The sequence below is a fragment of the Pezoporus occidentalis genome, unplaced genomic scaffold (genome assembly GCF_034315485.1).
Source record: "Pezoporus occidentalis ecotype Australia unplaced genomic scaffold, CSIRO_AGI_Poc_V1 ctg192, whole genome shotgun sequence".
NCBI lineage: Eukaryota > Metazoa > Chordata > Aves > Psittaciformes > Psittacidae > Pezoporus > Pezoporus occidentalis.
The window spans coordinates 449,167-471,052 of record NW_026913771.1 but is presented as its reverse complement, the minus strand read 5'-3'; the positions used below and the strand labels follow the sequence as shown (position 1 = coordinate 471,052).

The 21,886-nt window shown below is 41.0% G+C and overlaps 1 protein-coding gene and 1 non-coding gene across 4 annotated transcripts in view; both read right to left on the bottom strand.

Moving 5' to 3' along the window:
• CRCP (CGRP receptor component) overlaps positions 1-20,400 on the bottom strand; it is a 32,875-nt gene extending 12,475 nt beyond the window's left edge. Inside the window, exons 1-4 of one of the 3 annotated variants that reach the window (XM_062617081.1) lie at positions 20,363-20,400; positions 15,804-15,840; positions 12,564-12,662; positions 9,285-9,379 (exon numbers count right to left, since the gene is read on the bottom strand). In XM_062617081.1, the coding sequence (XP_062473065.1) occupies positions 9,285-9,379; positions 12,564-12,662; positions 15,804-15,840; positions 20,363-20,385 (254 nt within the window). In that variant the 5' untranslated portion in view covers positions 20,386-20,400. Of the gene's footprint in view, positions 1-9,284; positions 9,380-12,563; positions 12,663-15,803; positions 15,841-17,105; positions 17,618-19,873; positions 20,020-20,362 lie in introns of those variants that run through there. The other 2 variants (XM_062617082.1, XM_062617083.1) reach the window with 2 other exon arrangements.
• On the bottom strand, positions 20,074-20,144 carry TRNAG-GCC (transfer RNA glycine (anticodon GCC)). The gene has a single exon. It is a non-coding gene; the product is annotated as a tRNA-Gly (tRNA).
• Positions 20,401-21,886: the final 1,486 nt, after the last annotated feature.

The following is a 21,886-nucleotide window of genomic DNA, read 5'->3' as shown; positions in this document are numbered from 1 at the left end:
GAGAACAATTAAGTGGTAAGTGCTTTAAAGGTGTTGGGTTTTGGAGGTGTAAGAGTGGAGAAGAAATGTGGTGTGGGAGAAGGAAAAGGAAGCCCCTTAAGAGAGTACAGGGCGCCAGATGTTTCTATGTTCTTTGAGGCCTCCACTAACTCATGCTGTGAAGGAATGCACGCTCATGGCCTCTCTCCAGACCTCCTCCTTCATCTTGGGGATCTTGCAGCACCCCGAAAAGGATCTGTCCTTGCACTCATGAACTGTAAGGTGCAAAAATACAGGAAGATGCAGAGGAGAAGGTTCTTTGTGTCAATTATAGTATAAACCAGTATTTAAAGGCAGTGACTGTAGTGACTACATTCTCTATTCCCTCCTGAGTAACTGTTTACATTTTTCCTCACTCTCCTGTTAACAGCCCCCTGGCAACACAGGGTTTGGTCTTAACTTCTGAATCCTGTGATTTTACAGACATCACAAAGGAATCAGAATTAGCTCGGAGAGCCAAATTTATTAGATTGCTTTGGATCTGGAGAATCAAGCATGAATGCCAAATATGTTTCCATTGGTAGGAAGCAGTGAATACACCTCCTCTGTTTTCTCATGCTAACCACTTATATCTATTCGGCAGCTTGACCATTACAGCAAGACTACTAAAAGCATGGCTGAGTTTAACACTGAACCAAGAGCACCACTGTTGGCTGGTTTATTGTCGGAAAGATAAGGTATTGGTAACTGCTGCCATTTCCTACTGTCAGAAGTAATCAAGGACAAAGAAAACCTTAATGTTGACAGGAGACAAAGTACTGAAATCCTTTACACTAGAACTAAAATTGAGAGGTCATTTAAGGAATTAATGAGAGAAAGAAACACACCTTTGTAAAACTGTAGCAAAAGACATCACTGCCATAAAAGCAGAAGTCCTAATAGAGCTGGGTGAAGAATATTAAAGATCTCCTGGCCAATTCATCTGAATGAAGGCATAAAAGGTTTAATGTTTTTTCCCCAAGAGCTAGGAAACTGCCTGGTTCTGTGCCTGGAGCACTTGACAGAGGCACAGAAGCTGCCTCTCTGGTGCTGGCTTTCAGTGTTATTTGCTTTATGGTCCCTGGCCAGGCACATGTCCATGCCTCAGTTTCCAGACAGCTAAAACAGAGACACTATTTTCAGCTCTCGCAGGAGAGCCAGGAAGATATCTCCTTGTAAAACACCTCCCCCTCCTCCCAAAGCCCTATTTATAGACTTTCACATTCACTGTTTAATGAATTCATAACTGTATACAAGTTTCTCACTGCACTGCACACTCACATGCCACTTCTCACATCAGAGCCTTTTCAAACAAGTCATTCTTCACTTCTGCAGCAAGCCATATCCCAATCCTATCCTATAGCTCCACTGCCTCTCCAGATAAAACATATTATTTGACTTTTACTGAACCACACATAAGAGAGAGATTCTCTTATTCTTGTTTTCCAAAGCAGTACCAAAGTTTATTTCCAACAAAACTTCAGAGCCAAATAAACAGGCTCAAAGAGCCAAAGCCATATCATGCCTCTGCTGAAGAATGCAAATCTTACTTATGCACAGCTAGTTTACAACACATAGAACTCCATCATGTTTAGCACTGAAAGACTACTGGCAGAGCAATAAATAACAGAAATAAGTTAAACCCAATGACACACATGATGTGTCATTGGGTTTAAACCAACCAATCAGTGAAACTGTTCATGTTTGCTTAAGACAAGAAATACAGGACACAATAAAGGTCACCTGTCAAATACTTTTTGCTTATAAAGCCATTAACATTTCTGTAACTCATTAGGGAACAGACAGAAGTGTTACAGATGGGACAAAAGGAATAATGCTGAAGCATTATTTCAGCAAAGATCATATCCTTCACAGTGTTTGCTGTTCCTAAAATGTGTAGAAGAAGGAGAGATAATTTGCAAGTAAGTAATTAGAATGTGTTAGCTGAAACATTTCATGCCTGGTTTTGATCTGCCAAGCTCCCTACTGGAAAAATGACTCAGAACATCAAAAAGGAATTAGCACCAGGGTGCAAGAAAACAAAAGCTGCATAAATGACATACTTCCTCTGAAGGTGCTTGTGTAGTGTTACAGGGGTTTAGAAATCATAAACACCAATTAACACTGAAAAATAATAATCTTTAGACATGTTAACATTATAGAAGTATGACTTAAGCAATGCATTTGTTTTATTTACATAGAGCTGGGATCCAAAGACACTGAGAAGTGACCAACTATTCAGTAACTGGCATCTGAAAATTGGTACCCATCCAGTTATTTGCTGATCAACCTAAAGATCATTTTGATAATGAAGATGAAACTTACTGTATTTTGGCAAAATACTGCAAGATGGGAAAGGGATAACTGACTATAACTGAAGACAACTGGACAGACATGCTGACAGTAGTGTGGGTGCAATGAGTACTAGTAGGGGTAGATATGCTTCTCCTGCAATAGAGAACAGTAACCTTTTCTCTTTTCTGTTTAGTAAATAGCCAGCTGCTAAGATTAATCAAGAAATACCAAGCATGTGTGTCTGCAAGACATGAAGAGTTACCCCTGCTTACACGGAGGGCCACCTTAGCAGCTCTTCCGGCTCCTTGTAAGTGACTTACTCCAAGTGAACTGAGACCAGCTCAGGGGACCCTTTTGATGTCTTTATCCCACCTCTTCCTCCTGTGTGTAATTTCTAACCTTCTTACTCTTAACAAGAGGGGTGATGAGAAGGTTACTGCTCCTGGCATCCCCTTGAGGCAAATACAAAAATGCCTCTGAAGTTCAATGCTGCAATAGAGAAGTGGATTATTCAGCCCTCAACAATAGCAGTGTAGCACTGCATGCACTTTAAGCTGGAGCTCAGTACCAACTGCACTGACTTTTTCCAACACCGATACAAAAACTGGCTATTAGCATCAGAATCTCTCTGTACCTGGTATTTCTTGCAAGCACATACACAAAGTAGAACCTGAATACCCACAATTCTGCCAAAAATAAGCTTTAAGGCAGGCAAATGCTGCAAGCCTCAACATGCATCAATATCACTGTTGACTGCAGTATTTTGCTTGGGCACAAGACGCAATAAGCCTGAATTTAGTTCATGCTCCATTACATCTAAGAAATAAACCAAACTTCTGCCAACTCAGAAAAAAACATCTTCACACTTCTACAGCATGTGTGCTTACCCTTGTGCTCATTAAATAAAAAGGATAACTGCCCCATTCATCTAAACAGACGGTGAAGAACATTTTCAGCTTAATTGCCCCCCACCAAAGTCTGTATTTGTATTTTCTCTAGACTGCCTGGATTTGCATTAACACTGTTTGGGACATGAAAGCTGCTCATTCAAGAGAATGCACACAAAAGATGAGTGACGGCTGCAAGCCATTTTCTCACATAAAAGCAAGATTCCACTAATCAGAGTTAATTGTCCGTTGTGCAGACTCTTATGGGACCTGCCTAGGGAGAAATCCCAAAATGACAATTTCCCACTTCTAGGCCGCATCCAGCAGCAGCTGAGACTCAGCTAGAGCCAAGATCAGCATTTCCAGCTGAGGGCAAAATGATGTGGAGATGGCGTCGGGACATACAAAGCTCAGGCTGCGGGAGACAAAAATGTGCGCAGTTATGGGAGAAGAAAACAGGTCTGAGGTCTGTTTGAGGGGAGAATGTAGGAGGTGAGGATGGAGATTACAGCGCTGGAATCCTTTACAGTAAAAACTAAGTTCTTCTAGAAGACAAAAAAAGCACTGTCTGGTGTTCAAGATCACACTATATCTGGGTAGCAAAATGGACTGTACACTGCTGTAGTACATAGCGCATTGCTTTTCATCATGCACTGTAGTGATAGGACAAGGGGTGATGGGTTCAAACTTAAACAGGAGAAGTTGGGTTAGATATAAGAAATAAGTTCTTTACTGTGAGGGTGCTGAGGCCCTGGAACAGGTTGCCCAAAGAAGTGGTAAATGCTCCATCCCTGGTAGTTTTCAAGGCCAGGCTGGACAGAGCCTTGGGCAACATGGTCTAGGGTGAGGTGTCCCTGCCCATGGCAGGGGGTTGGAACTGGATGACTTTAAGGTCCTTTCCAACCCAAACCATTCTATGATTCTATGATAATCAATTCACAGATTAAAAATAGGAATAAAACCAGTCACATACTGTTGTGTAAATTAAGACAAAATGTATCATATTCTGTCAGCAGTGAGCCAAATATTTACAGCATTTTGTTTGAAGCAAAACTTGGTATTGTATGTTTTTAGCTACTGAACTCCTAGACTGTATGCAAATATATAGTATGCACATTTTGTTTCTCTAGTAAGAGATCTATAGGCATGGGTAAGAATGGTATCAGTGCCAAGATATAGCATACAGAGCTAAAAAAAATCCTCCAAAACATCTGTGACTGTGCAGAGGCAAATTTATCCTCAGGAATATATGCTTTTTAGTTGCTAGGAAAACCATAAACTAACATCAGACAACCATGGCTTTCATTACTAGCTGAAAATACTTAAGAGTCAAATGCTGTGGTCTTGAGTCAGCCACAGCAACTTGCACAAATTGTCTGAATCAAGGTCACAAGATCTGGCTTAGGGATGAGCTGTGGCCTGTGAAATCACAGTACCAGTCTGCCCATGGGCTGTATTCTCCTGTGGGGTTACCACTGGACTTCAGTGTCAGGACATTTGTCCAGGATGAAATCTGAGGGCTGATAATGGCATCTGAATACGAAGAATTGAGCAACACTGCTACAAACTGAAGGGTAAATTTCTAACCCATTTAGAGGGAAACACAACAGCCTTTTTAAAGATTATTCAATGATGCTATTGTTAAACTGGCTTTAGTGTTGAATATTCATTTCAAAGCTCTGGAGGAGACAAAAATTACAAAGGAAATCATTCAGTGTTTAATATTGCAGAGGCTTATATTTGTTGTAGTTTTTGGCAATAATGAGGGAAAATACTTTCTAGAAGTACTGCTGATTTTCAGCTCAACCCTTCCTTGGATGTGTTAACATAAGGACAAAAAGGGCAATGTTTATGTCCATTTTTGAAAGATGTATAATAATAAGCAGTGATTGGAAATGTGATTATTCCAAAATTCAATCCAAGATAGGCTATCAGGAACAGGAAGAAGTACAAGCAGAGCCAACTTTCGTTTGATGGCGATTACAGAGCGCAAGTTTAATAAATGCTCTTTTCAGGCAGTGCCATTCACACCACCTTAGAAAATATGAAGCCATTCCAGGGACTAAAACTGGAAAATTAGCTGCCAGTGGCATAGTGTATTTCCAAGTACAACATGGCTTACTGTAATGCATTAGCCAAAGCTTGAGGCCTCCACAAGGTAATAATAAACCTCAGTACGAGATCAGTTCAGAGCTTTTCATTGTATAAAAAGCTCAGTTCTACAGTTTGGATTCTACCAAAATAATTGATGACAAGTTAAAAACTGTGCTTAACCACACGTTACTGACAATATGAGTGAAATCTACCTTTAGATGTCATTGAATTTGCTCCATTTAGCAAGGCAGCTATCTGAGATGACTTGGAATGGGTTGTTTGTACACGTTAGTGTATTTTAAATGAGAAAATCCCAGAAAACTGATGCTGTCAGCAGAAAAGATATGCTGGTCTGGTAGCCTGAGTAGTAAATAGCAGCAGTAACAGACAGGAAAGGCTTAGGGTGATTTTACAGGAACCACACCATGTGCCAACACAAGGCTATCAGCAAACTGGAGCCAGAACGTTTCAGAGCCTTCAGGTTTGTGGAAAGAGTGCAGGAGAAATGAAAATCCACTTGATGAAGAGCTCCGCTCTTTAAATGAATGGCGCTTCAATTCTTGTCGGCTCTTTCCTTGCTACCTTGAAATTCTCACATGCAGTAGCACAACCTAGTGCTTGAGTGCTGCAATAACATGCTGAGCAGAGACAGCGAGCTCAGCACACTACCTACCTCCATCAGGTTTTTAGATACGCTGCAAATCCTTCCATTCAAAGCCCTGAAGCCCCTGTATTAGAAAAGATGCTGAGCCTAACAGCACAAATGCACTGCTTAAGTGTTTCCTCCCTGAGGAAGAGGCAGAGTCGTAACAAGGAATTGAAAGAGCAGAGGAAGCAGTCAAAGTGATGGGGTGTTTGAGACCAATCTTTTAACCAGATCCTCTAACCCCCTTGCAACAAGAAAACAGAAAACACTGCTGTGCCCTCACCGAGGACAGACACCAACTAACACATACCTTAAATCAAATCACCTACTTTCAGAAAGCTGTTACCAGCAGAAACAGCATATGACCAGCTATGGAATTAAGGGAGACAGCACATCTTTGAAAGCCTTGCCCAGAAAAGAAGTGGCAAAGACAGACTCTGAAGTTTATTACCCTTCGTGGGAGGAAAGGTCATTACAGCAAAATCATGTAAGCAAGGTCCTGGGACAGCAAACATCGAAGCATTGAAGCAAACATCCTTCCTCCCAAAGGGGGAGAAAGCTCTCTACCAGGTAACCAGAACAAAATCTCTAGTGGAGTCTTTTATACAAATACCACAGAATGGAAATGATTAAAGCCTTCAGTTTCTCATTTATTTAACAACAGAGCAGTGTTGAAATGATCCTGGTTACGAACCAAAGGGTAGTTCAGAATTTCCTTGGAGGCATTACTATTTTAAGTGGTTTAACATAAAATGCATTATATAGTAATTGCACACCATATGCTTTCTGTGTTTTGCTGTGAAGAGGCTGCCAGATGGGCTTTGACACTTCTAGCTTCAAGTGTCTGAATGGAAAAGATTAGAAGAAAGAAGAACTGCCAAGATCACACTAAATAATTCTGTTTCTTCTTTTGTGAAGTATGTGGCAAACGCAGAGCTGCCACGTTCTTTACCAGATGACAAAGATATTAACAAAGTTGTGCAGGATGCTCAAGAAACTAAGGCGTCACAGTCCAATCTGGGTTAAGATAAGGCATAAATGCAGTAAATTTGGAACCTAAATTAGTGGTTGGCTGTTCACACTCCCATCCTTCTGCCACGAAGCAGAAGGAAACGACTTTGGAATAATTCTCTTGCTTACCTCATAGACTGATTCAGAAAAAAAGGACAGAGAGGATGACACATAAAACCAAAGGCACTTCCTAGCATCCATAAGAAATAGTCAGAAATCTCATTTCAAGCTTGCAATTACTTCAACTTTTGCAGTAGTGCTATATTCAAGCTCACAGAACAGGCAGGTATGAGGAGGGGAATATTTGGGTAGATCTTCACAAAACAGGTAGGCACTATGGGAGACCAAGAGATTCTAGCAAGAATTTTCACCCTTACGACTCAACATGACTTCTCTCTCTTGGAGACCCCATATAGGGGAGCAGATGCAATCAAGTCATCTAACGTCATATGTGCCCTGCCTTTTTTGTAAGAGGTAATCATGAGGTCCTGGTCAAATTCTACCTGAAAGAAGTTTAAAAATGAGCTTTAAGGCAACAACAACAAAAAAAAAACAAAACCCTTGGCTTTTAATGGGACTCATTCAGTTACTTCTGAAAAATACTCTTCTGCCTTTTTAACTCCCCCTGGCTTTTTGCTGTGATGCAGCATTCTCCTCGTGCTTTCCTAAACTGGTGTCCTGTACACACTGAGCCAGCTTATTTCTCTTCAAAAAGGATGACTGTTTCACACTACCAGAAATGAAGGGGATGCTCATCACTTACTCAAGAAATAGTTTGCTGACAATTTAATACACTTTGTTTCCATACTACCAGGTCTTTATAGTCAAGAGTGTTTTCTCCATGCTTCAACAAGCCCACTATATAAACTAGCATCCCACTATACAAAATGAGCTATGGGAGGACTAAACACTGATGTACTGACCTTGCAACTTTAGTTCCACAAAAGAAAGCACTACAAGCAAAGTTACAATACCCATGACAAAGCTTCCAAGTACTAGCACCCCTGTGTCTGCAGAGACAGCAATACTGTGATCAGAGCTGCTGACAGACTGGACGTGAGCATGACTGTTTGTAGAGAGGGGGCACTGAAAGCCAACAAATAGCTGACAATCTGCTTTCTACACAACTTACTGTGCTTTGGACAGGGTAAAAACTTGCCTCGTAGCACTGCTCTCTCCAGATGCTCTCACTTTGCATTTCTTTTTGTGACACAACCAAATTATTAGTAGCTCTCCTTCCCAGAACATGAACTCTCTGGGAGTCCTTCCAGCAGGGAAAAAGAATGCAGTCAGTGTCTATACAGCATAAACTACCCCTTCGTGGTGAAGGAGGAGGCATTTAGAAGCAACCAAATCTTTGTTCTCTCTGCTTTAAGAATCAGATGACTGATTAGAGCTATCCAAGCAAGTAGCCAACTGATGCAATTTCTTTCTGGATCTGACTATTTACAACGGGCTTTGCTCACACTCTGCAGAGAGGTTCAAGAGGATTATGCATTCCAAGCACTGTGAACAGGTATTTGCATCACTGCCAAAGAGGAAAAATGCCCTTTTGAGTCTTCTTGTAACTACAAAGGAAGTATTTTCTTTTCTACACAGGACTTCCCAAAATAAGAAGAATGAACTCCAGGTTCAGCTTTACTGGAAACTGCAGGGGAGGGAGGCTGACTGACACAGTATTTAGGTAACTGAAATGTACATCTCAGAAATCCTGGTGGACACACAGCACAAAAAGACAAGCTGAACATCTTAGTTTGCTCTACGGTAAGCAGAGAGCATAACCCTGCTCTGTAGCAGCTGGGTTTGACAGATTCACCTGAAAATTAACTTCAGAATAACATTTTCCCCATACATTTATACTAGAATTTTATTTACTTATTACCTCCCTGCAGCACAGTCACCTTTTTTTTAACCACCTCTTTAGAATGAATGCATTTTTTCTTTAGAAAGTTCATAAAAATAGAGGGGGAGTTGGGTTGGGGGGTTCTTTGCAGTTCTCTTACTGTGTTCAAAACCCATTTACAACTTACAGCTTCATCCTCAGAAAACATTTTGTGGACTCTATTTTGCACTTGGACCATGTGAAAACATGCAAAAACCCAGCACACTGAGAAGAACCTGCTTGAGATATACAGTGGTAACCACAGGCCCACTTAAGGAAATACTCATCCATGTAGGTGTTAATGACTGAAGGAAAAGACGTTTGAATGAGTATTTAAATAATGGTAGAATATAGGTTGATCAAAACACGACAGGTTATCATACTGTGCACTTGGGGATCAGTTTTTCAACATTACCATGAGTTTACACTTCTAATCAAAGGCACAACTTACTTGGTTAGCTTATGGCCTTTCATTGCTATGAGGAAATTTCTCACCGTCTCAGGACTCTGGTATCTACAGGGTGTTTTGGAAATGTACTTCAGGGTCTGCAACAGACAGAAAGAAAGTTATTTGTTATATCACAGTTACTCTTTGGTTTACCAGTTGTGTATGGAACAAGTTGATTTTGGAAAGTCTCCTCAGTGTTACTGAGAAAAACTGGAAAAGTCAATTCCAGTGCTTGGGGTTTGGTTTCTTATTTAACAGTGGGAAGCGCTGTCATAGATGACACAGATCACTCACATTTTTCTACCTTCAATAAGCCTATACTGATACGTGCTGAGGGAGTAAGAAACAGGCAACACCTAACTACAACTTTACGTGATGGAAATTACATTAGTACTTATCCAGAAAGCCCCAGTGAATTTATTCTGTAATGACATGAACCAACCAGCTCATTACACATCCAGGTGAGGACTACAGCTTTGACTATTCCCTCTGTGGCCCTGGAGGACATTCCTCTCATCTCTTCAAAGCCCAAAGTCACATGTTGAAGAAGACCACAGGAAAGGATCAAGTTTTAGCTCTGTCTACTAAAAACCCACCTGCTGTGGTGACAGCAGACACTTGCTTTCTTGGCTAAGACTGTGATCAAGACATACTTACAACTGTGCTGAATAGTATCACTCACATTTACTTCTTTTAAAACCAACAAACATTTACTGTCAAAGCTAGACTAAAAAGTTACCAGTTTTGTGGTGTTTATTTCTTTGTTGTTGGTTTGGGGGTGTGAGGGTTTTTTGTTTTCAAGCAGTAACACTTCAGACAAGTTTGATACTATTCATCCTTAAAACCTGTTATCCTCTGCCAAGCTTTCACATGCTCATTGCCAGGGATACTCTCACTGCCAACCCATAAATAACTCAGTAAGCTCTCCAATCTATGGCTGTTTTCATCCTTCATATGCTATTTGGCAATACTTTGCGAAAGTTCATCGAAGCAGGTTAGATGGGTTGTCATGAACATCTGCAAGAACTATGAGAAATGCTTATCTGACAAGACAATTTATCTTTGCTCCACCTTTTGCATGTAACACCCACCAACCTCAGCTAACTGTTGCAGCAGATGTTACATCTGCTTGCTTTGTTTAAAACAACGGGACACGCAGCAGACAGATAATACATAATGTAACTTGACAGGAGTAAGAACCAAACATCTGTTGATAAAAACCCCACAGAAATTCCAATTCACAGCTGTCTTTTCAGTGGAAATAGCTTAGAATCTTGCTGAATGTTGCTTGTTGCTGGGATTAGACCCCAAAATGAAAGTTGAAAATAATGCCCATCAATGGCAAAGGCAAGGAAATCCTTGCATTGTCTGCATTGTGTGCATCAGCAACTGAAGGATTTAAGACTATTGTCAATGTTTGGTTTGCATTAAGGAAGAAAATCTTCACCTGTTGATACCACATAGCTATACATAAAGCTTAAAAGTACCAATACAACTGACTCCCGGTGCACTTACTGGATGGCAAATAGAGAGACATGTGTAGTAGGACACCACATGCACAGATTGTCTATAACAATAATAAAACCCTCTACAATTCTACATGGTAATCTGAGTTTCTTTCTTAGAAAATGTTATATATTTATATTGGAAAGTCAGAGGCCAAAAAAGCAGCATCAGTATTCTGAAAGCAGAAAACAACAGACACTGGTTAAAAATGAGCTATAAGATCAACTAAGGCAAATCAGAAAATAGGTAAATGTATTTCCAGTGTATTTCCATTCAAATCCGTTATCATTTTAAAATGCTAGGTAAAAGAAAACAGACTTCAACATCACAGGATAAATCATCCTATTACACAGGTAGAGAAGTGATGAAATATGAATCACTGGTATTCTTAAGCACAAGGTTCATTGGACTGTTAAAAAAATATATTTAAAAGCACAATAAGGTGTTAGATACCCCTCCTTTCTACAAGCCCTGCCTGACCTTTTCAGACAAAATGAAGCTGTTACTCATCAATAATGACCGACACTAAATCATCATATTGTCATGTAATAAAATTGCTTAATAGGAGTCATTTTCTTTTCCAGTTTAGTCTTTCTTTAGCAATTTCAAATCAATTAAAGTGCTGGGCATGCAGCAAAACAGAGCTCCAGTTTAGCAAGCTTCACCTAGTTATTTCACTACCAGGGGATACAAGCCTGTCCACAGCTCATGAAGACATACTCAGCATGAACAAAGACAATCAAATTCTGGTTTTCTTTCAGTCAGATATAAAGCAAATATACCTAGAGTGTACACCAGCTTCACTCCATGCACAAAAGCAAGCTTCCTATAGGTACTTAACACATAGCAATGTAACAAAGCGATTAAAGCTTTAAGGTACCTTCTGACAGCATATACTTACAGGGTCTTTCTCAGCTGTTTCAAAGCGGTACAGGAAGAGACTGTTTGTCTCCATGAAGATTTAAATTAGACTTTATGTAAGCCCCTATTTTGTTGAATATGAGGCTTAGGAATTACAACCCTGTACCTTTTCAAACAAAGGCAGAACTAAAACAAAACAAAGCCGAGGCCAAATCTTATTCACATGAGTAGTTTTGCTGCTCAACAGGATTACTCATACAAGCAAGGCAAACTGCTTTCAACTCGCTGCTAATCATGGTGCTACTCACGCAATTCCCCAACACAGACAGAACAGGTCACACTGCAAGTCTGTATTGAAGTTGCTCATTTGAGATTTCAAATGTTCCTACTTGTATCATAGAATTTTAGAAGTTCTTCCTAGCAACAGATTAAACACTCATTACCAGTCTGACATCCAACTCATGTTGCCATCTGAATAAATGATTTGGTTCTTCTTTTTATCAAAAGAAGAAAAATAGTTGGAAATCAGCGGTATATTGCTGTTAATACAGAAAATACCATATGTGATCTGTGCCTCAGCTTTGGAATCATGATTACATGGTACCACCAATTCATCAGATGAAAGAAAGTTCTGCTCTGCGTCTTAAAAGGAGAGAATATTTGGAATAAGAAAAGAAGTCACAAAACTAAAACTGTTAAAAAACTGTTGTGACAGATTTTAGTAAGAACAGTGTCTGCTCCGATAGTGCAGGCAGCCACAACCTGAGAAAAGTGACCACAGAAAAGTGGCAAATACAGCATTTAACTGTGGTTTTTACAGGGGAGATCTGATACAAAATTATTAATATACAGACCTAAGGATGTGACCTACTCCAGTCAGGTCATTTTGCAAAGGAATGTCACAGTGCTACTCACTTCATACATGATCGTGTTCAGATTCTGCTGACCAGAGCTCTGCTTGTTTTTCCCACTCTCTTTGCGCTGCTGCTTAAGATCAGTGAGTAACTGGAACACCTGAGGGAAAAAATTAAAGTATTTTAGACCATTTGAGAGCATTTTCCCAGGAAAACAGAAATGAACAATGCAAAATCCTGTCAACCAAACAAAAGTAATGTGGCTTCTTTGGTGAAGAATGCACCAGCAATTGAAGTGAAAAATGTTACGGCACGATGAAAAGGCATGTAAACTGATTTTTAATAACAGATTTTCAGCACTTTTTAAGTGTTATCCAAGAGCTCCAAAGGAAAAGTTGCCAGGATGAATCCACCCTACTTGTTTAACTTATGTTCTGAACCCTGCTGTACTGGCACAGAGCTCCCATTTAAATGTGAGTGATGCTTGAAGCAAAATGTCACACAAGTTTACGGCCTTACTGGATTTGTTACAAGAGATGAACCTATAATATTAAAAGGGATATGTATCCCATCTCACAGAGATGCAATTTTACTTTATCTGCAAAAAAAAGTAAACTCTGCAACTGTCAAACTGCCAGGAACCAACTAAATAAAGGCTTGACCTATAGATGCTCCAGAGATTAGTGATCCCATTGTAAATTCTAGCGGAGTTATTCATAACAGTAAACGTTACAGTGACCAGCACAGTGTTATGGTATGTTAAGCCACAAAGATTAAACTAGCTCCCCGTTTCATCATAGCAATGTAATATAAGCAGACATTCCTGAAAAGAATGTAATAAAGCTATCTTCACATTTATGATACAGTGATTATTAACGTAGGAACGAGATTCAAAGTCTGAAGGCAAGGAAGATGTTCTGATTTTTGCAACTGTCCTTTGTCAACTTCGTTGCAACACCACAACATCTTTACTCATCATAGCTACATCCACAGTAACATGTTGAGACAGCATCACAATTACTCTTTTATTCCCATATTAAATCACGTTAGGTTGAAATTTCTTCAGATGTTTTGCTTCAGGCTTTACAGCATATCAGGAGCCGATACCCACAGCAAAGTAACAGACCACTTCTTTCTGTTCATCCCATAACTTTTAACTAGCTTCATTCAAGATCAGGGTAAGATCTCTGGATCATATACGATATCTTGATCATATCAAGATCCATGATAAACTGACAAGTCCATAGAAATAAGAACACAAACATTTCTACACAGTGAGAAATAAGAACATAACCTGCAATCCCTTCATACTGCATCTTCTGTGAAACAGCAACACCCATCGATCCTGACTTGAAAGCCAAAACTCAAGTTAGGAACTTTTACTTAATATATATTTGAAGAAAATGTAGCCTGTGACACCAAAACACAACATAACAACTCAAAAGTCACACAAGAAATGTAGGCATGGAACATAAAACATGTCAATCCTGAATACTTCTTTCAAATATCACTTTCTGAGCAAAATATTACCTCGATACAGAGAATGTTAGGTATGCCAGTCAAATTGCAACTGAAAAGAGGAGCAAACAGAAAGATATCACTAGTTACAGGGAAATCAGTACTTTGAAGAGCAGTGAAAAGCCATGCCCCAAAAGCCTATAGCTGCAGACACTGCAAATCCCTTCCCGTAAAGAATGAAAAGCTGCATATGTGACAACTCTGCTGTGAAAGGGAAATGAGAAATAAGCACTCTCATCAGTATAACTTCATTTTCCACCTCCTTTTGCTCTTTTCCAACACACATGATACATTCACCAACAAAAGGACTCAGCTGAAGAAAGTTCTGACTGAAGAGCATGAAGAATGGATTCTGCAGTTCTCTCTGTTCTGGACCATACCTTTAGGACACATATAGATTTTACATAAAGTAGCTGCCATCACTTGAACCTCAGCAGACAATAATATCTATATTCCAACAATATCCCAGCACATGAAGAAGGAGGCAGAGAAGATTTTGCAGTAAATAATCTCTGAAATACTTGCTATTTTCCTTCAATAGTACTTGTTTTTAACAAACAGCCACCTAATACTAGTTTGGCTGACAAAATATCATCTGTTTCTCAGGCAAGACAGTTCTTTCCAAGTGAGTCATTAAAGCCCTTCTAACAGTCCCCAGATGGTTGCTCTGCTGTACACAGACAGATGCAGCTCACGATAACACATTTCAAGATTTATTTCAGAAGAGATGGAAAGAGCTGTGCAACACTCAAGCTTCAGTAACAAAATAATACAAAGCACTTGGCTTATGAAAACCATGCCAAAAAATTACATTCATGAACAAAGCACTGAAAGCTCTCCAATACCTGACTGAGGTTAAACCAACAAGAACACTACACTGCTATTTGTTTCATGTATGCCAATATACATTGTCTGTTACAACAGGGACTAAGGGACATCACTGGCTCTTAGGAGCGTTTATCCTGAATAACACACGTCAGATGAGCCAACTGCTTCACCCTTCCTATAATCTAACCTGCTTTGGAAGACCTTTACAAGAATACAAGCGTTCAGGGCTGTAAGACTGCATTTCGAGTAGCACTGGCTTTCATACAACTATGCATTAATAAGTTGCAGGTTCTTGGATGATCCTGCACATCCCAAGCTTAAAGTTAAATACAAAACAGTGATTCTAGCAGCAGCCATCTGTGAAAAGTTTTCTGCAAGAGTTTTTATTTGCAATGTTAAAGACACTCCAGTCATCAGTGTGTCACTCACTCGGTGCTATGCTGCTTTGGCATAAGATTAAACTAAAAACTAAAAGAGAACTTGGATATTGCTGCTCAGTCACATGAGAGTCAACACGCCCCATTTGGGAACCACTGAATCTAGGGCACTTGCCCAACTGTGCAACTGTTTAAAGATGTGGAGAATCAAATTCTAAATGACAACCTACCATAAACAAGAGGATTCAGCAAAGTAACCACACAGCAACTGTGTTAACACAACAAGGCTGAAGTTCAAGCTACTGACATTCTACATATATGCTTCTCATCCATGTTTATATATGGTTTTATAGACCTGGGACCAAACTAATAATAATACAGCTTATTACTGGTAAATACATTTCCAGATCTTCTTTAAAAAGCTTTTTTTCTTAAAACCAGATCAAATGCAGGGGGGTGGAAATCATACACCAGTCTCGCTGACTGCCACTGGCAACTTTCAGCTACTACAGGAGTATCCAAGTGACTGATGGCAGCTTTAAAGTGTTGGTTCAAACCCAGAACGCAGCTAAACTTACCTCAAAGTTACTGAGCAATGCGGCGTTTGCATCCTTCCTAAAAGGAATAATAAAAACAATTACTTATATTCCAAATGAAACTGTTTAAAGGTTTTCTTGGCTAGTCACACATTCTAAAAGAACAGATGCTGTTTCCATGAAGTGTTGCCCTCTCTGAAAATAGTTTTCCATACATATTGCATAAATATATTTTGCACACTATGCCCCCTAAATCATAATACACTTGTACAACATAATCTGTTTACTCAGTCACTCTATTTTGTTCACTCGCCCAGTTTTACACACTAAAACCAAACTGCCTTGCTTCTTCCTTACAAAAAAACCCAAAGGCCTCTAGTTTTATTTGAATAAAGACTGATGGAAAATATAATCCAGATTACACATGCTATTTATCTGTCAAGAACACAGATACTTACTATTTTAGTACCACAGACATATGTGTGTGTATAAATACGGCACTGTATGTACAACATATTGCTTTGAGTAAAGAAAACCTCACTCTGTTTCCTCTTTATTATAGAACCACAGAATCAGCCAGGTTAGAAAAGCCCTTTAAGCTCATCCAGTCCAACTGTTCCCCAGCACTGCCAAGGCCACCACTAACCCATGGCACTGAGGGCCTCATCTACACACTGTGTGAACACTTCCAGGGCTGGTGACTCCAGCACTGCCCTGGGCAGCCTGTTCCAATGCCTGAGCATCCTTTGGGGAAGGAATTGCTCCTAATATCCAACCTAGGAAGGAATTGCTCCTAATATCCAATCTAGGAAGGAATTGTTCCTAATATCCAATCTAAACCTCTGCTGGTGCAGCTTGAGGCTGTTTCCTCTTGTGCCTACTCCTTTATTAGCATTAGGCAATGCTGAGAGTTTCCTATTTTCCACCAGCCAAACAATTCCCCACTAATTCTGTCCCAGTTAAGCAAGAATCCTTATCCACTGCTGGTAGGTTGCCTGCACCAAGTCAAGCACGTATTTAGACTCATCGTGCCTCAATTACTACTGCACCTTGTAATTTTTAAACTCAAAAAAAGGGAGAACACCTGACCCAGAACATCCTATACTCCCCGAACAACCCGTTCTGCTGAGCAGTCAGCAGTCACAACAACAGACAGCCTCCATACAAAAGGAAAAAAAGGCCTTTCTCAGGTCTGTGCAGCAGCTTCTGAAAAAAAAAAGGTACCATGTATTGTTAAGCACCATCAACTGTTTGAATAGAACTGTCACGTTCATCACTTTCAAACGAGTTCAATGCATCCACAAACTTCCACAGGTTCCATCATTGTTTTTAAATGAAAAGGACCTTCTGAAATACGCTGAGATGAACTTCAACTTCCATTCCGCTGACTCGAGTGAAACTTCAGCCAGTGAGCTCACACACGCATTAGCTTTCATTCATGTTTTACAAACCATATAGCTTTTGTTGTTAGGTAAATGCAGTCCTCCAGAATGTCTGCATTCAGGCTATCACTACAGAAATCCCTATGGATCAAAGACATTCTTTGTTAGAAAAAATAATGCCATAGAAGGATGATATAGGGAATTACTCAGTTAACTGAAAGGGCCATATAAATACATTAGTATACCAGTGAGGCTGTGAAAGCTATCTGAAGGTAAGTAATTCAGACAATTGCTTCCTTTTTAATCCAAAATCATTACCATAGAGAAACCCACTTATTTTTTCTTCTAACAATGGACAGCAAGTGAATCAGTCTCAAATCTTTTTCTTGTGCTGCATTACCGCAGTTATAAACTGGTCAACAAGACCTTGCATTCAGCTTCCAAAACGTCTGCAGGACTTACAAGTAGAAACACCCTTTTCTTCAGTGCTAACTCCGCTGAAGCAGCTGCCAGTTTTATCCATTCAGAAAATGAGAAATTATAAATGATGAATTCTAGTGTGTGTTTTTAAATAGTCAGCTAAGCAGTCTGCTTCATTTTTACGATATTAAGCCTTACTATTAAGCTATAATAAACATAAGACTTAACATTAAGCAATAATAAATATAAGACTTAATATAAAGCAGAAGGGAAAAAAAAGTCATGTTAATACCAAATGTATAAACTCTTTATAGAATCTTTAACTAAGTAATATTTGCCCAAATCCAAGTCCAAACCAAGATATTACTGAGAAGGTAAAAATGCTAGGAAAAGTATCCCAGAATATGGCATCACACCTCTCAAGTATCACTGCCCCTTCATGGTTTTAAATCTACTATGGAAAATATGCTGCATATTTAAATCACAATGTTTTTTGGAGGGTTCTTTCCTCTAGTAGCAGATGCATCTGACATGGTATGAACTTAAGAGAGGTTTCCTTAGTTGCAAGGCTTCTCTCTATAAGGGCCATCAGGCAGGAGGCAAAAGATTAGGAAGATTAAATGCCAAAAGTAACTCAAGTGCAAAATGGACTAAACTGTTCCATTCCAATGCAAGGGACGTTCACCCAAAGCTCAGGAATACAGCCCCCATGACTTCTACTCTGATGAGCCTTCTTATTGGTACTAAAAGAAGCTGCACCAGTAAAATAAGTTGGGCTACTCAAGGTAATAAAACACAAATGGATGTATAAACATCAGCGTATCAAGAGCATCTTTCTGAGCAGGGCAAATCCTACCCTTCTTCACATGCAAAAGCAACTTCTGGCCTGTGCATGTTTCACAGCGTTTTTCAGTATGCAACGACAAGAACAGCTCATTTCCCTGCAGGCTGTTCCTCATGCTAAGACTAACATAATACGAACCTGTATTTCAATGGGTATTTCCTATTTATTATCTACTTCTGCATTTTATGTAAAGATTTGATTATAATAATACAGAAGACTTAATGATAATGAAACACCCGTGGATAACACGAACTGCAACAGCTCAGCTGACTTTGGTGGATGCTGACAGACATCCCTTGGGACTCACACCCTCCGTGCTCCAATTCATTAGAAACAAGTACCACGTATGCATATAGAACCACACAATGTAACGAGCTCCACAGAACTCGTGAGTTTCTATGCTTCTGCATATGCCTCTGGCTGGGGTAACTACCTCAACTATCAGCTAGCCAACACTTTGACTCGCCTCTCTTGTCTGCTGATGCACACACAACCACATCACGAGGTTGGAAGTGACCTTTGGAGATCATCTTATCAACCCCCCCATTAGGTTTTCTCCTTCCCCAGCATATTCAGCTCCCACATCGAGCTGTTCACCCAATGCTCACAGGAATAACGCTCTCCCCAAAGCTGAGGATCCACGTTTCACCTCTCCAGAGCAGGGCAGAGAAGGGAGCACAAGGAGACAGGAGGGGAGGGGAGATAGGAACTGAGAGCAGGGGTCAAGGTGAGCCAAGGTGCCTTTTGCCCCAACAAACAGGTGCTTTGGCACCCTATTTAGGGTGAAACCCCCTCAGTTTCTCAGCAGAACGCCTGAACACACTGCTGCTCACGGGGGTGTTAGAGGCCCAATAACACCAGTAACACGGGGGTGTTAGAGGCCCTGTAACACCACAGGCAGGCCCATAGAAACACCCCCACACAAACACACTGCTGGTACGTCCATATTGCTACACGGAGTGACTTTTTACAAGGGCATGTAGCGGCGGGACACGGGGGAATCGTTTCCAACTGGCAGAGGAGAGATTTTGGTTCGACATTAGGAAGTTGTTCCCTGTGAGGGTGCTGAGGCGCTGGCACAGGGTGCCCAGAGAAGCTGTGGCTGCCCCATCCCTGGCAGTGTTCAAGGCCAGGTTGGACACAGGGGCTTGGAGCAAGGTGCTCTAGTGGAAGGGGTCCCTGCCCATGGCAGGGGATTGGAAGTGGATGAGCTTTAAGGTGCCTTCAACCCAAACCAGTCTGGGATTCTATGATCCAGCGATACCATACACCCCACAGGCAGTATATACACATGCACCCCAACACGCACATCAAGGCAAGCACATATATATACATATGTATAACCCTCACACACAGCACAGGCAGGCCCATATGGATGTACCCACACACAACCCCAGCCCTGGGGTCCCCGCTGCCGCCACGACAGACGGCGGCCCGGCCCCGCGCCCTCCCCCGCCGCTCCTTACACCTCCATCTTGTCGGGCCCGGCCGCCGCGCTGAGGACTTCCCCTTGCGCTGCCACAGGCACCCGGAGCCCGCCCGGAGACGGCGAGGGGAGTGCGGGAGAAGCCGGGCTGAGCTGCAGGAAGTTTTGGCTGCCGGAACGGAAGCGGAAAAGGAAGGAGAAATAAAGGGTGCGAGGGGAGGGGAAAAAAAAAACATCAACTGCATTGGCCGGGAATCGAACCCGGGCCTCCCGCGTGGCAGGCGAGAATTCTACCACTGAACCACCAATGCCGGTGATGGTAGCGTGCGGTGCACGCCGTCACTTGTACCTAGCGCGGACGGACGTGAGCTCTGTTAAAACACCCCGATCCTGGCAATTACCCCCCAAGTATGACAAGGGGGAAACAGTATCCTAAGAGGCCCTTCCGAATCAAGTCTAGCCATGCGCAATACAGTAAAGCTGAACTAGGTGTAGAATGCTCCCATCATCTTTTAAAGCACCTTATAACCTTATCAAGGGCATCAGTGTCATATGCCTTTTCCTACCATCACTTCTTCCGCATTCAATTTAGGTGCTGTTAAGTTATTCAAGAGCCCTTTTCATTCTCAAGAAAACTGAAGATACTTCATTGAATGCAAATAGCTGAAAATCCAATTGGCTACAGCAATTGAGAGCCAGAATTAATTAATGACTTAATTAATTACTTAATTTTGCCATTATCTCTCAGTTTCAAGTTTATTTGCAATGCCAGAAACACTGCCTAAGGAGTCCCATTCACTTGTTTGCAGCTGGGCTGTAAGAGCAAACTAGGGAACCAAGTGGGTTAGACTTGTGGTCACAACCTCCCTCTTGCAATACCAGCACAAAATCCACCAGCCATTTAACTCTCTCCAGTCACACCACAAGAAAGTCTACTCCCACTTTTGGGATTTGACTTCTCCTTGGGATGTTGCAAATCCTAAATCAATTCTGATTAATGTGAATAAACTGCAGTGCTTCAGAAACAGGCAGGACAGCAAGCAACAAACTACTCCGAGCTCTGCAGGAGCCATTGTCATCAAATCCCTAAGTGCTAGGCAAAGTCTGAAAGCCTCCTGCAAAGCTTTTTTAGCCCTTTTCTGCTGAAGAGCCTTAAAAAGGCTTCAGTGGACATGTGGACCCCATCATGCACAGATTGTGGTACAGGTAGAAATCAGCTATACTCCAGAATCATTTGTCATGGAGTCCTACAGAAAAAGAGCCACGGGAAGGTCTTCAAACTGCAGACTGAAAGCTGTTGGTCTGACTCAGTGGACAGGATGTAACAGATGCTGACCTTTTCCATGTCAGGATTAACCAACATTGTAAATTGGCCAAAGCCTGCACAGCAAATGCTCTGTAACTTCTCTGCCATGTTTCAAACCCCACACGTGAAACTGCCTGCACACCAGCTCCCAGCCAGGCTAAAGGGAATAAAGGATGTCAGCTTTCATTTGAAAAGATGGCATTTTCCAAGACTATCAAATTTCAGAGTTTTGTTCCAGAAATCTGCTAATCCTTGCCTGCCTCTCATCACTCTCCCTAGATACAGCTTCAGAATCTTCAGCATATGGCTTTCATTTCTCTTTTGCATCCCCTCTTTATAGCTCTCCCCCGTCACCGATTTATCTTTATTTTAACTGTTTCTCCAAAAGTTTCATTCCAGACCTTTGCTGCTGTAGTTTTTTACAATCCATGATGATGATGATGCCTGAACCCAGCAGCTGGAATAAATCAGCAAACCACAAATGCCTCTCTCCACAGCTAGGTATTTAGAGATATTCTTCCCAAGTATTTTCCGATGGAGACATATATGTTAGGGTGCAAATATATATATGGAGCAGCTACAGGTCCATGCGAGGGAGAAGGGGAATATCTAAGAGATAACTCATTATCTTTACACACAACTTTTCAGGAGATGGCAATGAGCTCAGTTCCCTTTCTTTTGAATTGCTGCATTTTAGGTGTTAGACAGTTATGCTACACCATCCATAGGGAATGCAGACATAGGTTT